At 29.3% G+C, this 15,576-nt stretch overlaps 1 protein-coding gene and 1 non-coding gene across 2 annotated transcripts; both read right to left on the bottom strand.

Moving 5' to 3' along the window:
- Nucleotides 1–574: 574 nt before the first annotated feature.
- On the bottom strand, nt 575–648 carry TRNAV-AAC (transfer RNA valine (anticodon AAC)). Its single transcript has one exon. It is a non-coding gene; the product is annotated as a tRNA-Val (tRNA).
- Nucleotides 649–1,074: 426 nt separating this feature from the next.
- LOC107430039 (protein IQ-DOMAIN 22) lies at nt 1,075–5,618 on the bottom strand. The gene is made up of 4 exons (XM_016040819.4): nt 4,924–5,618; nt 2,709–2,909; nt 2,020–2,097; nt 1,075–1,918 (listed from the first exon to the last, which is right to left on the bottom strand). The coding sequence occupies exons 1-4, from the start codon at nt 5,419–5,421 to the stop codon at nt 1,202–1,204; spliced, it is 1,494 nt and encodes a 497-aa protein (XP_015896305.1). The 5' UTR covers nt 5,422–5,618; the 3' UTR covers nt 1,075–1,201.
- Nucleotides 5,619–15,576: the final 9,958 nt, after the last annotated feature.

Here is a 15,576-nt window from a genome sequence, read left to right as displayed (position 1 = left end):
ACCCGACTCGGACCGATCAACCCGTCCGAACCGAACTATTTGGGTCGGATTGGGTTGGTTTTTAACTGTTAAGCGGGTCGGTTCGGTTACATATGGATTGAACCCGTGGTTTTCGGTTCGGGTTACGGGTGGGTAAAAAATTTATCCAACCCAAACCGAACCGACCCATATCTCAAAATAATAAAAATAAAAAAAATTTGGGCCGAAATCCATCATGAGATCCAAACTGGCCCAAACCAAAAATAAAAAAAATTGGACTGAAAGTGAAGCTCATCATAAGGCTCAAACCGGCCTAAACCAAAAATAAAAAAATTTGGGCCGAAGCCCATCAGAAAGCCCAACCCGGCCCAACCCGTGAACCCAACCCAAACCGAAAAATATTCATTCGGTTCGGTTCGGTTTGGGTTGAATGTAACGGTCGGTTCGATTCGGTTTTGTACCCAACCCAAACCGAACCGATCGATTCGATTTAAAAAAGTTCACAAAACCGAACCGAGCCGAGCCCACCCCTACTTCTATATACTTGTAAAAGTAATTTACTGGAAAATAAATTAATAAATTATCAATTTAATAATGGCGTCGCCCGGACTCGAACCGGAGACCTTCAGTGTGTTAGACTGACGTGATAACCAACTACACCACGACACCTCGACACCTGTACGACTTCAATTTTTATTTTCAATAAATTTAGCATACCTAAACTCGGTCAAAACAGAAACAAATTTCTATAAAAGTAAATATCTGGAAACAACTGTAATCGATCAAGTTCTTTTTATACCACCAACACACACTTCGATTATAAATTAAATCCAAGTTTTTGAGATGCCGTTATGAATTAACATATATAAACAGTAGAATTATGGTACGTACAGTAAATGTTTTGGCCGCGAAATAAATATTTTCAGAGTTTCTCTTTTTACCCAATAGAATTAACTTTACAAAGAATACAATTCATAACCTTTCTTAAATTATCTAAACGACAAACACTTCCATAACATGAACATGTTGGATTTTCACCGCATTTTCCCAAAGTGACTTGCGATAAACATTTCATTGAGTTGTAAAACATGAAAGTCACAAAATATATCTTTATATAATCATAAAATTCTTGCACATTTCAAGTACTTAAACATAGTACATCAGTTAGCCAAATTAGATTAAAAACAAAATTAAACAAAACACTTTGAAATAAACAAAAACATCAACATCTGTAACCCACAGGCATACCAAGCTGGTCCAAACGACCAGATCCTGGATAGGCTTTGTTTGTAAAGTTTGCATGCAAGACAGAGATCCTCTGTGCATTTGACCTTGTTTCACCAAATGCATGAATAGAATACCTCTTTGTTGAACTAGATCTCTCATACTGAGGCCTCTGCTTTGGAGCACTAAGAGATCTAACCTTAGCCTTGGAAGATTCAGTGTATGCCATATAGCTTGGGCAATCTGAGTAGCCACTTAAGTAACTTTTTGAGCCATCACTCTTACTTGGAGTAAAGGGACTCCTCTTCGAGCTGCAGCCACCCTTAGATGAGGCAGAGTAGAACTGTGGACTATTATTTGCGGTGCAGAAGATGTCTTCTGGATCATAGTTGAATTTCAGTGGGCTTAAAGATTGTACTTCGCAAGAAGATGGACTTGGAACCGTTTGATGGGTTGTGGAGTCTCTTGAAGTGGTGAAGCTATGACTATTCTGGTCAGAGGGGAAGAGATTTCTTTTTTTAAGCGTTGCATTGGGTTTCCCGGTATCGATTTCAAGTATCCTGTCACTCTTTTCATCATCTGCTCCACCATTCTTTACTAATGAGCCTTTATGATGCCATGATCGTTCATCTGAGCGACTATCTGACCGACTCCAACTTAAGTTTGCCTTATCTTGTTCACCAAAGGCCTTGCTACTTGATTTGGAGCCATTTCTCTGCATTTTGGATAAAAGCATTAGTAAACAAAATTACACATGATGGTACCTCTATCAACATAAACATATTAAGAGAGGAAGAGTTTAGGCTCAGGACACACCTTTAGTGGTGATGATTGATCACTTCTTGTACTCTTAGCCCTGATGGAATGTTCGAACTTTTCAGGGGTTGTCGGTCCCTGCATATATAATATGAGAGACTTCTGGTCATCAACTTAACAATTAATGCAACTAAAAATTCTTATAGAAATTACTGCTCAGAAGTTTATTAATATTGAAATTTCATATCAAATACTTCTGTTAATAATGATCCATCTATTAGTATTTGGCAAGCTTTTCTAACCGAATAACATAAAAAATTCCTTTAAAAAAAAAAGTAGCTCTTGATGCCCTTAGACAGTTATGAACAGGTGGCTAAAACTTGAGGACCAGCGAAGGAAACAAAGTCAAAGCACTGTATCTACAATTTTTTTTTTTTTTAAACATTCATTGTACATAAAAGATTTAGGCATCTAAGTTGTTAAATTCTACCATATTAATTACATAGTGCTCATGATTAAGTTTAAATGTATGGAGGTTTTTAGTTCTCTCACCAAATCACATTTTTTTTTAAAAACAGTCATAAATTCTATGCACCCGAAAAGTCTTCTAGACTCGTAAAGTAAAGGAGCCCACATACCATAAAACATAGAACTTTACTTCTTAAAGACATTTCAAATAAAAGTGATGGGTCGAGAAACTCAAAAATATTGGAGGGAAAAAAAAAAAAAAAGAGTGAATTTGAGCTTACAGGATGTTGAAAACGAGAAGATTTGCCACTTGAATTTGAGGAATCTGCAATTTGGGACCGCCCAGCACGTGCACGCGACTGTGCTTGCAACAATGCTTGCATCCGATGCAGCCATTCCGCTGTCCGCTTCCTCTCAATATGGCCTCTTACTAATGCCTGAAGCCTCACCAATCCTTTCAATGCCCGCAACGCTCTCCTTGCCTTCAAGGATATTAAAGTAACCAACCAACTTAATATGCGAACTTAACGCAAAATAAGATGAAAATTTCTTTATACCATCTTAACATATTGGCAACCATCACCAATATGATAAGGCTTATTAAAGTTACATAACTATCTACACCAAGAGACAAGGTACATTATCACTATCACACTGTTTAGATGAGTAATTGAAGAACCTTGCATTGAAGGGAAAAGGCCTTTTTATAAAAAGGGCGCCAAGGAAGAAGAATTCATCAGATTGACATGGAAATTTGAACACACCAGGCGCCTAAAAGAACTCATTTCTGAGCCAAACATGAAATAAATGTCTGACAAGACCATCAACAAGACAAGGACATTTCAGTAGCAGCCCTATAAAGAACTAAAAGAAATAACAGGGGGGAAAAAAAAAAAAAAAGTATGCTATCCATTTACTTTGACCATGATGTCTGCAAGTTTTAATTCATCACTGAAGCGCCCAACTACCCCAACTTTTAAAAGTCAATACAAAAATTCTGTTTAAGGTAAATAGCGAATACCAAACTTTCTTAAGGCAAGGACCCCACCCTTTGGGCTTCGGATAGGACATGGTCCAAATTTTCAACAGAACGTGGAGTTGAAATGTGAGCAATATCAGGCCTTAAAGGCTGCTTTTTTTATTATAATAGTGGTTGATAAACTTAAAACACATTAATTTTCTACATTTAAACTCTCATGCTATCAAGTACGCTCTTAGACATAAAGTGTTTAAAGCTAACCTAGAAATTAATAAACACCCTTTTGAACAGCTTTAGCTTTTATACTGAATCAGAAATTCAGAATCTTGAAAAAACCCCTTTTAAGCTTTTGCAATATACTGTATAAGCAATCATTCAAAACATCACAAGGAAAAGAAAAAAAAAACACCCTCCAAAATACAAACTTGAAAAAGTAAATGTTCATCTTTAACAACAAAAAGTTACAAGGAAGAGAAATTAGACAAACCAGTTTCAAGTTAAAAAAGTAAGCAAAAGTACAGAGGAATAAAAACAAAATACATACAACAACCATGAAAAATTGCTTTCAAAATTCACCAACTCATCTCCATATTTTAATGGCCGACGAATTTAGCAAGTGTATGGAATTTACCAATTACCTACAAAGCCCCATAAGTAGAAACAAAAAATGACGCAATCGAGCAAGTAAACATTTAACACAAAAAGGAATACAGAGACCAACTATGGGCCTTATTAATTCTGTGAAAACGCCATTACAACAAAGACGGGTCATGTATAATAATATATATGCAAGGAAAGCCAAAACTGAGGTCCACACGGTTTCTTAGAAGGTACAATGAGCACCCCCTGTGTATGATAGCAGCTTTGCCTTTCAGTAACCTTGAAAATGGGTCTTCTTCTTATATAAAAGATAAAAGGTAATGGGTCTATTTACTAGTGCAAGTTTTTGCACGTATTGTGGTTTATAGCAAAGAGACAAAGAGAGGACAGCTCAAAGTGGGGTGAGCAATATAAAAGAAACTTATGAAAGAAAATATTGTGTTTTTGTTTTGCAGTAACAACAAACCAGGCAAACGACGTCGTACCCAAAATTTGGGTTTACTTTACTCAAGAAGAAAGTAAAAATATATATATAGAAAAGGAAACTTTTCTCGATGCTTAACATGCTTCAAAAACACGATTATGACAGCCATGAAAGTGTCAAAAACGTTTTTCGAAACCCATAAAAAAATTTAAAAATATATATATATTAAAAAATGGCGCAAGGCAGGACACGCGTCGGTTTCCCAGATATAGTTTAAAGTGTGAAAATGTAAATTAGGCCGTTGTTAATCCCGTGATAACATGATAAAAACAATTTAACGGCAAATCAAACTAACCGGGCATTAGCAAAAATCGAAAAAAAAATAATAATAATTATGACAAATAAAAAAAGAAAAGATAATAACAATAATAATAATTATAATATATAATTAAAGAAATTTGATGACAAATGGAATTAATCTGAGAATACGAACCAAACAGCCTCGGAATGCTGATTGTATTCTAATGGCAGCGCATTCTTCACGAATCCCAACACTTCGGCCACTAACGTACGCCGTGGGGTTGTTGCTGCTCGGGCACCGACCGCTGCTAGTAAGCCTGACAACGGCAGCAGCCGCCTGAGCAGCAGCCACGGCAGCCTCCGCCACCGCGGCGGTGGCAGCTGCGACGGCGATTGCGTGCTTGTTGGGATCGACGACGGCAGTTCCGTTGGAGATCTCCGTCGCCGTCGTCGAGTGCGTGGCGGACAAAGACACCGAAGAAGCTTGGCTGCCGTACGCGTTGGTGGGTCTTGCAGTTGTAGTTTCTTCAATGGGTTTGGAGACATGATGGTGGTTATGGTGGTCCTTTTCTCTGTAGGATTTGACGAAGCTCCATCTTCTTTTCTCTTTGGGAGGTTTTTGAGGTGCTGAAGAAGGATCGGACTTTTTGAGCCCGAGAAGACCCCGAAACCATTTTGATGCTTTGCCCATTTTTCTTAGTGTTTGTGTCTTTTTGTTGGTAAAAACCGTTAGGCCTTACCGAACAAGATTGGTTATGGGCTTCATTTTGCAGAATAAAAAAGAGGACAGACAGAGAGAGAATTCTGTAACTGTGTGATACAGTGAGAGTGAGAAAGACGAAGCTCAAGAAGTAGAAAAGTTTTTGGTGTTTCATATATAAAATAAATAAATAAAATGTTACATATATATATATATATATATATACGGGATATTGATATATATAATATTTGTGTCGAATGTCTATATCATTTCCACTCTCGGTGTCGCGCGTGCCTTTCAGATCTTGGGGAAGTTTTATTTATTTATTTTTTTCTTTAACATTTCAAAAAAAAAAAAAATTTCTGATATATTCCATATCAACTTTAAAAATTGATTATTAATTTTAATGTTCAAAATTTCAATATCGATAATAATATCGAATGTTTAAAATATAAAAATTTTTATAAAAATATCGAATATGGATAAAAATTTACAAAAAAAATAAAAAATTTATTTTAGAAAATAAAAATTTTAACATTAAATTATTTAAATAATTAATTATCAAATTAATTATAAAAATATTTAATAGATATTATATTTTTTTAATCAATTTAATTTATAATAAAAGGCAACAATCATAAATAAAAATATGCAAAAAAATATATATTTGATAAATTATTTATTAATTACGATAAAATAATAATTACAATTACTCATAGAATTTTTAAATAATTAAAAATTATTAATATTTTTTTCGTTTTTATTTTGAAATGTGAAATGTGAAATGTGAAAAGTAATTATTAAAAAATTTATCTTCTTAATAATTTTTTATGTAATTATTAATATGTCAACTATAAGTATTTTGTATTAAACATAGTTATCTTTAATGTTTTGTATAATATATTTTATCATTTTTTAGTTTTATTTGTTTAATGTTATTAATTTAAATACTATCAATATTAATTCTACATAATATTATATTTAATTATTATTTTATGTTATTATATTTCATTCTTATATAATCAATTATTAACTTGTAATTATGGGATTCTAATAAATTTATCTTATACAAAATGTATAGCAAGTGTATATATATATATATATATATATATAATCATTGGATAGAACTTATTAAGGTTATTAAATTTAATTTACTTCGTTTTATTTATATCATTAAATATTTAAAAAATAATTAAAATGTTAAAAAAAATCACTAAAGTTAATTTGATAAAATAATTTACTAAACATCAATAATATTTTTGAATTTTTTATATTTTCGAAATTTGTATTTAAATTTTCAAAATTTTGATTGATATTATGAATTTTTTAATCAATTTATTAAGAATTTGATATAAATATTTTGATGGAAATTTCCATAAAAATTTTGGCACATTTTCAAAAATTTCTATGGTTATTATAAAAATTTTTTCTGTTTCCATTTGAAACCTAAATTTTATTTCGACCCCTTAAAAAAAATAAAAATTTCAATAAAATTTCGATAAAATTTCGAATATTTTAGACTTTGGTTGCAACTAGCATCATCATTGAAATTACAAAATTTAAATGATGTCAATTGAGTATTATGAATGCCAAATGATAAGAAAAATAATGAGTTTTTAAAGCGAATAGAGAAGTTCATGATTTTTTTTTTTTTAATTAGAGGAATCAAATAAGCTTTGTAAAAATTTCACCAAAAAAAAATATATAAGCTTCATAAAAGATAAATGAAAATTAATCCATAAATTGTTCCGATGTTTTATTCCACCCCATCAATTTTTAAGTTTTTTTCAAAATTCAATTTTTTATTGGAATTACAATAATTTCTACACTTAAAAAAAAAAAAAAAGACTCAAACCAATAATCACAAAATGCCGGGAGAGGATCTTACTAACTAAACCAGCTTCATTTGTTTTTCGATATTGAAAATTATACTTTGTTAGTTATGTATCATATTTTATTTATAAGTTGTATTAAAATCATATCATTTGCGAGCAACCACATTTAATCATTTATTATTATTTTTTAGTAGTAATTCATCAAGAGATTTTTTTGTTTCATGATATTTTTATGATTTTAACATTAGCCTTTAAAAAAGGTTGTACCATGAAAATTCCTCTATGTCTAGACTACTTTTATTTGACAAAACTAACAAATATAAAAAATTACATAAAACTATCCCCTTTTTATTTTTATGAATATACATAACACTATCCTCAAAATATCTTATACGAATCCGTTTTTGCATAATTTCCAATTTGAGTGACCTTTTTATTTTTTAAATAGTTAATTCGATAAAGTCCAATATAGATGACCGTATATATAAAAGTATTAGGTCAACTTGGTAATCTATTTGTTGAATTTAAACAAGAATATTTTATATCCCCACTTGAAAGTAATTCCACAGAGTTGTTGAGAGGTTAAGGCAACTTTTTCATATATTTCCAAATGAAAGGAACTTTTTGGTTTCAAACATCCTCATGAAATACGAGGCCATATAATTTGTCATGTAATACAAAAAAGTGAGTAAAAATAGCTTTAAATATTCAACGTGTAGGTATGGATTTGTTCATATATCTTGGTACTGAAACTAAGCACTGAACACCGGAAACAAAAGAGTTTCAATTAGAATGGAATTTATATCATTCATGGCATGTATGTCCGTGTACGCGAGACTGTTGACTTAATTAAAGTCACTTTTGGTTTTTATAAAAGTAGAGCACAGTTAGTTAGTCGATATTTAACTAAGCGAAATATCATCTTAATCATGTATGCAATAGTACCATATATATATATATATATATGAAAATTCTATGGTGAACACGGTTCGAGTACTGCAGTATTAGTGATGGTTTTTCATAGTATTAATGATGATTTTTAGAAAATCATCATCAATATTATGAAAAATCGTTACTAATACTATGGTTCATATGAGAACCGTCCGTACCATAGAGGAACTGTATATATATATATATATGCAACAAATTAATTTATCAAATTTTAAAAAGGCTTCTAAGACAACTTAAATTACGAAGAACCTCCGATATCTCCTATTGGGAATACCTACTGAATTGCACTGCCCAAACCAAACATAAAGTAGTTAAGTCAACTCTAAAACAGTAAAAACATAACGAGCTTGTTTATTAGAATTGGACTACATCAACAAATATACTACGAAGAATATTTCTGTTTGTCACTGTTGATAATATCTGACACTGTTAGTATAGGTATTGATTCGGCTAGTTTTTTGCAAACAAAATTAAATTAATGGAAAAAAAAAAAAACAAACTGAACGGATTATTGATTTGGTTCAATTTGGCTTAGTCGTTTAAATTTTTATTATTTTTTTAATACTACTTTCAATTTTTTAATATTTGTTTATAAAATAATTATACATTTTAATCATTTGTATTTATTATTATCAATATTTTAAACTAACTATTTAAAATATAACAAAAATATATAATAAAAATATAATTAACTATAATAAAAATATTAATAAATTATATATATGTACCGTTAGTTTGATTTAAATTGATTTGGATTAAAAATTGCCCAAATTGAAATAAACCGCTCAAATGCAAAAGTCAAATCGATGCTAAACTCTAGGCTTCTATTATTTCCTAACTTATACTCATATTTGACTTTGGTCTTCATTTTTTTTTTTTTTTGCATTTTTTGCATTTTTATCTCTAAACTTTACTTTTAAATGCAATTTGATTTTAAAATTATTTTTAACAATTTTGAGACATATATTATTTTTATTTGTACTATAAAAATAATATAATTTAATATTAAACAACTCATAAGACTCCTGAATAATACATCACAAAGCTGTTTAAAAATTAAAGTGCAAAAAAAATGAAATTTAAGAACCGTAATGCTAAAATACTAAAATTTTAAAACCAAAGTACAGTTATAGATTTCACTGAGAAACTAAGAAAATTAATAATGGTATAATCAATTGAACTAACAATTGATATAATTGATGTAATCATCAGCATGGTTGATAAGAATTTTCATCCTAATGAAAGGAATTGGCTCTAAATTATACTTGTTTTAAGTCAAACAAGGGTGGTTCAACTTGAATTTAAAATAAATAAATAAGTAAGAAAGAAGCAATGCCTATTTATTTTTAATTTGTAATTTTATATCTTGGATTTTATGTTTTTGTTTTTTTTTGGCTGGAACTTGGATTTTATGTTTTGTGAGCAGAAAAATCATGTTGTGGGTCTGGCTTCTGCATCTGCATGCAGACTTTGTAGAGACTTCTGGAGGGACAGGCAGGTGAATACGTACAGCCGGAGACAAAAAGAGGCTGTTCCATTTTTTCCCAATTACCTTTTTTACCCTTCTCATTTTTATTTATTTAATTTTTATTTTTTGGAATTTTACATCCAATCACAAATCAATAACCAGAGGGTAGGTCACCACATTACAATTTGATCGAACGAAAGAAGAAAGTAAAAGATCCTCGAGATAATGATAGCTCCTGATCTCAAATCATGTGGATACGAGGGACCCATTGGATTTTTTTATTTTTTTTATTATAGATATAGATATTCCATTTTATTGTTTTTTTACTTTTTTTTTTGTTTTTTTAAAGCATTTTTATTCACGGCGGTGGAAAAAGTGTTTTACATAGGGAACATATAATCTGAACAGTGGGAGAGATTGGAAGCAACTTTCGTCTGAGATCGTATCTAGGATTTCTCAGAAAAACAGACAGAAAACAGATCCTAAGAAAAAAAAAAAAAACAAAAAGTAAAAACAATAAAAATTAAAATTAGAAAGATGGGATGATCACGTGCATCATAGAGTTACAGGTCCTGCTTTTCTTTCTTTGATCAGAAAGCCTAATCAGCATGGTCTGCAATGCATTGTCAACTCAGTTGAAAACTTTGACCCCCTCAATATAGAACATTATAATTATTAATTTTTTTTTTAACAAAATATCTAATTTACAAATTATTTAAAATTTCTCTACGTTTCTGTGATTCGCGAGGAATGCTACTTTGTCATAAAACATTATAATTAGGAAACACCTTTTATAGGTATAATTAGTACTTAATAGGGGTTTTGGTTTTTTTTTTTGGGGTAAATTAGTGGGTGCTTTGTGTTTTGATGGGAAAAAAGTGTGAACTAAAATGAATCACATGGTTTTAGAATTAGACAAAATTACGGTCGGTGGTTTTGAGATTCTGCATATCCAACGGTTAAGATACAACAAAAAGGCAAACATTAATTACTTTTTCACTTTTCATCAATTAATAATCCCATTGGATTAACGTGCAGGATCTACCAAAAAAGGGACCCACTTGCCGACATTGACGTGCACGTTGGTAAGTCAGAAGTCTTCACTGCCATGTCATAGTTTTGAACGGTTGGTTATTTCACACGTGGAATGAAAAGTGTATGTGGGGCCGTAGGATGGTGTGGTAGCGGTCAAATTGGCGTTCGGGTGGGTCAAATTTCTCCACCGGGTCAATGTTTTGAAACTGATGTGACCTTTTTGGTAGTGGTTGCACACAGCAAAAAGACTTGGGAAATCAAAATTTCCTCAAAACCTCATAAATTTTTGTGCTTTTTCTTAGCCCACCATGGTGTCAACTTTGTTATTCTTAAGAACTAAGAATTTCAAATATCATAAATGTAAGATTGGAATTTTTTTTTTTTTTTTGGGTGAAATAAAGGAAATTCATTTTTAGAGAGGGAAGGGAGCATATACTTCAGATGTAGATGTATCATAGTTTTTTTTCATTGAAAGAGAGTAAACATCTTGTTATTTGAAGATTTTTATAATATCTTCGATATAATAAGATATGAAAGAGTTCTACACCACAATGTTAATTTTTTTTATCCCAAAAAACAAAAGTAAGTTTTAGTCACTAGTGGGATCGTAGGCTGCTAATTTAACACTATTTTATTGTATTTTTAAAAATTTTAAATTGGAAGAGAATCCGTAACTTCTACCAATTAAATTTTTATGTTGAATCTATAAGTGGTAAAACTTTTATGTTGGACCGACATTCTTTTATTGAAATTTCATTGCCTTGCTGAGAACCATATATCCTTTCAAAAATAAAAATATCCCATATATTTCTACATCATAGTATAATTAACTGTGGCATATGAAGTTTTCATAATATATCATCCATAATTATGGTACAGTGATAGGATTTCTGTATCAACTACTTTCATAAATGAATGAGCGATATTTATAGGTTTCTAACACCATTATACACTTTAGAAATGACTAAAACCTAGAGCAATTAATGAGTACTCTTCCCACAATGTCATAATGCTTGATAAGATTTTATCATTATTATATTTTTGTTTGCTATGCATTGATCAATATCCTTCGCTTGTAAGAAACTCTTCTTAAAAATCAAAAATAAAAAAAGTGAAAATTCTGTTCCATTTCTAATCATGTTGGTTTGGAATTCAGGACTGAATTGTGTCCAATTAAATTTGATTAAATTTAAAATAGTACATAAGGATGATAAAATGCAGTGAATCTGTAATTTCTGACTTCAAAAAGTGAGGAAGGAAAGACATAAAAATAGGGCAAAAACTTCACTTGGTGGTTTTTTGTTTATAATCCGTGGGGTATAATCATGACTCCATGAATTGGTCACGTCAACTTGTTTTGGACGGCCTCACCATGTTTTGAGTACCCTACTCCTACTACTGATACTGACCAAACGATTACAAATTCCCATATTTTCTATCATTATCCCCCTATTTTTTTTTTCTTTTTCCTTATTATTACTCGTTTCTAAAGTTTTGCTTTTAGCCCATACCAATTACCAAGGATTTCATTTTCAAACCAAACCCTCACTCCTATAAAATATTTATCAATGCAAAATATTCTCTTGGTAGCTTGGTCCATCTGGCTAAAAAAAGAGGGTAATCCTTCAGAAATTTGGTAGGCAATCATCAATTCAAAGAATTTTGGGGTATTGATAAAATTTAATGAGGATCTAAAAAGAATGAATACCAATTAACCAGCCAACCTACAAATGGATGAATAGCTGCTGGGGGTTTTATTTCTTAAAGAGATTATTGAATAAATTCATGAGCTCTTTTACCAATTCTGTATCTTTGTTCCTCTGCATGCTTTAGTTTCCTTCTGCCCATGCTTTCTTGTTCACCCAATCTCATTAAATATCAATCTCAAGTTTTCAACTAACTCAAAACAATACCATGTGCTAACAAATGAAACTCCAACAAGGTAGAGATTCCGATGCCACCATCGTTTGGATTGGAAGTTTAATCATATCTGTGGAATTATAATTGACTTTCATTGAGATTTGTTATAATTTCACATAGATTCCAATAAAATTGCTTTTCATTATTTACCTCATTGCCCTTTATCCACTTTAATGAAAGCAACTATTAGAGGGTATAATAGACATTTCACTTTGAACAATGTCGTTCACGTTTTAGATTTGTTATAATTATATGGAAGGTTCAAAAAATTTTGGTATTGATGGAAATATCGAAGGCTAATTTTTATGAAAATATCGAATATTGATAAAAATTTACAAAAGGTGATAAAAAATTATTTTAAAAATGAGAATTTTTGTTGAAACTTTAGCATTGGTTTATTTAAACAATCAATTATCAAATTGATTATAAAAACTATAAAAATATTGAATAGATATTATACATTCCTTAATCAATTTAAATGATAATAAGTGATAACAATCAACATAAACTATTATTGATAAAAATATGTAAATATGTATATATATATATATATTTGATAAATTGTTTATTAATTAAGATAAAATAATCATTACAATTATATTATATTTATAAATAGCATCCCAATACTTATAAAACTTTTAGATAATTGAAAATTATTGGTAACTTTCTAGTTTTCATTTTGAAATATAAAATATGAAATGTAATGATTAAAAGAAGTATCTCTTTAATAATTTTTTATGTAATTATTAATATGTCAATCATAAGAATCTAGTATTAAATATAGCTGTTCTTAATGTTTAGTATAGTATATTCTATCATCTTTTTATTCTTATTTACTTAATGTTATTAATTTAAATGTTATCAATATCAATTCTACGTAATATTGTATTTCCATGTTATTATTTTTCATTCTTATATAATCAATTATTAATTTATAATTGTGGTAATCTAATGAATCCATTTTATACAAAATGCATAGCAAGTAAATATATATTTTATCAATGAATAAAATTTATTAAAGTTATTAAATTCAATTGACTTTGTTTTATTTATACCATTAAATACTTAAAAAACTAATATTAAGTTAATTTGGTAAAATAATTTACTAAACATCAATAATATTTTTGAATTTTTTATAAAAAAAATTTAAAAAAAAAATTCATAGATATTTCCAACATGAAAATTTTGAAAATTTACATGGAAATTTCCCAAATTTCGATAGATACTATGAATTTTTTAACTAAATTGTTAAGGATTTGATATAGATATTTTGACGAAATTTTCATGGAAATTTTAGAAAAATTTTGATAGATATTGTGGAAATTCTATCCGTTTCTATTTGGAATCTAAATTTTATTTTGACTCCTTAAAAAAAAAAAAATTTCGAGAAAATTTTGGGTATTTAAAACCTTGATTATATATAGGTGGTTTTATTTACACTATGAAATTATTTTTGACTTGTTATAATTATATGTAGGTGGTTTTATTTACACTATGAAATTTAATAACCACAATACATTTTTAGTTATTTTTTAATATTCTTCAAATTTGATTTATTAAAAGATCACAACTATCTTTAAGCACACAGATAAAACAAAAATAAATTATTATGTATACTATACGAGGTTTTTGGAAAAATATTAAACGATAATAATGAAGACAATAGAGTTTAGCCTTCGAAAGGAAAAAAAAGTATACAAAAATGACCGACAATTCATTTCTTTCAATGTTGAAAGTATAAGTATTTAGTTTTTTTTTTTTTAATGATTTATTTGTTTTCCTTATATTTTTTATAAAATTTCATTCTATTTATGCTCGTGTTATTCTAAAATTGTTTAATATAGTAGAGCCTAGATGCTTTGAACAAGTCCAATTTCTATGTACAAGAAAAAATAATTGTTTCTATGATATATGTGTAATCGTCCGTTATACATAATTAGGATGATTTAACATTATGAGTTTTGTATATAGGGCATATCTTATTTTATCAGGATTATATAATTCGGACATAAATGAATAATACGTGAAATAGTTCTTAAGTATACATAACTCGTATGATTTGAATCCGTTTAGGTATTATATATTGGATGGATATAATTTTATCTGGATTACATAATCATAACGAAAATGAACTGTACATAAAATAGTTGTCTAGTATACATAACCTAGATGATTTGAACCTATTTGGATTCTATATATCAAATGTATCCTTTTCATTTGGATTATATAATTCGGATGAAACAAACGATATATAAAAGTAGTTATCCAATATATATAATCTAGACAACTTGAATTCGTTTGGATTCTATATACTGGATATATATTGTATCATCTCGATTATATAATTCAGATAGAAATTAATGATATGTGAAGTAGCTATTGGTATATAAAATCTAAACGGGTTCGATAAACATAATTCTAATGATTTGAACCCGTTCCTATTTTGTACGTCAGACATATTAGGTTTTATTTGGATTATAAAATTCATATGCAAAATATATTTATTTTAATATATTTAAGGATAAATTAGATATAATATGTGGGTGTATATGCCAAAATTAGATTAAAAATAAATGTGTGCATAATATAATATGGTTAGTAAATTTCATAGTATGAATAAAATCACTCATTATATATAATTCCAATAAAATTGTTTTTCCATGGCTTACCTCCTTTACCATATGCCCACATTAGTCGAAAGTTACGGTCAAAGAATATAATAGAAATTTAGCTTCCTTTTATTTTTGCTTTTGTTTTTTGTTTTTTTGTTTTTGTTTTTTTTAAAATAGAATAAAAATCAATTTGGGACACTGCATGACTTCCAGATCATGGAGGGTTGCATTGTTAGAGTTTAAGCATTTTCACTCGATATTTACTTAGACCAATTAATAAGGATGTACAACTAAAATAATTTCAACATTAATTTAAAAGTCAATA

The sequence above is a fragment of the Ziziphus jujuba genome, chromosome 6 (assembly GCF_031755915.1).
Source record: "Ziziphus jujuba cultivar Dongzao chromosome 6, ASM3175591v1".
NCBI classification, from domain to species: domain Eukaryota; kingdom Viridiplantae; phylum Streptophyta; class Magnoliopsida; order Rosales; family Rhamnaceae; genus Ziziphus; species Ziziphus jujuba.
This window is presented reverse-complemented; position numbering and strand designations above follow the sequence as displayed.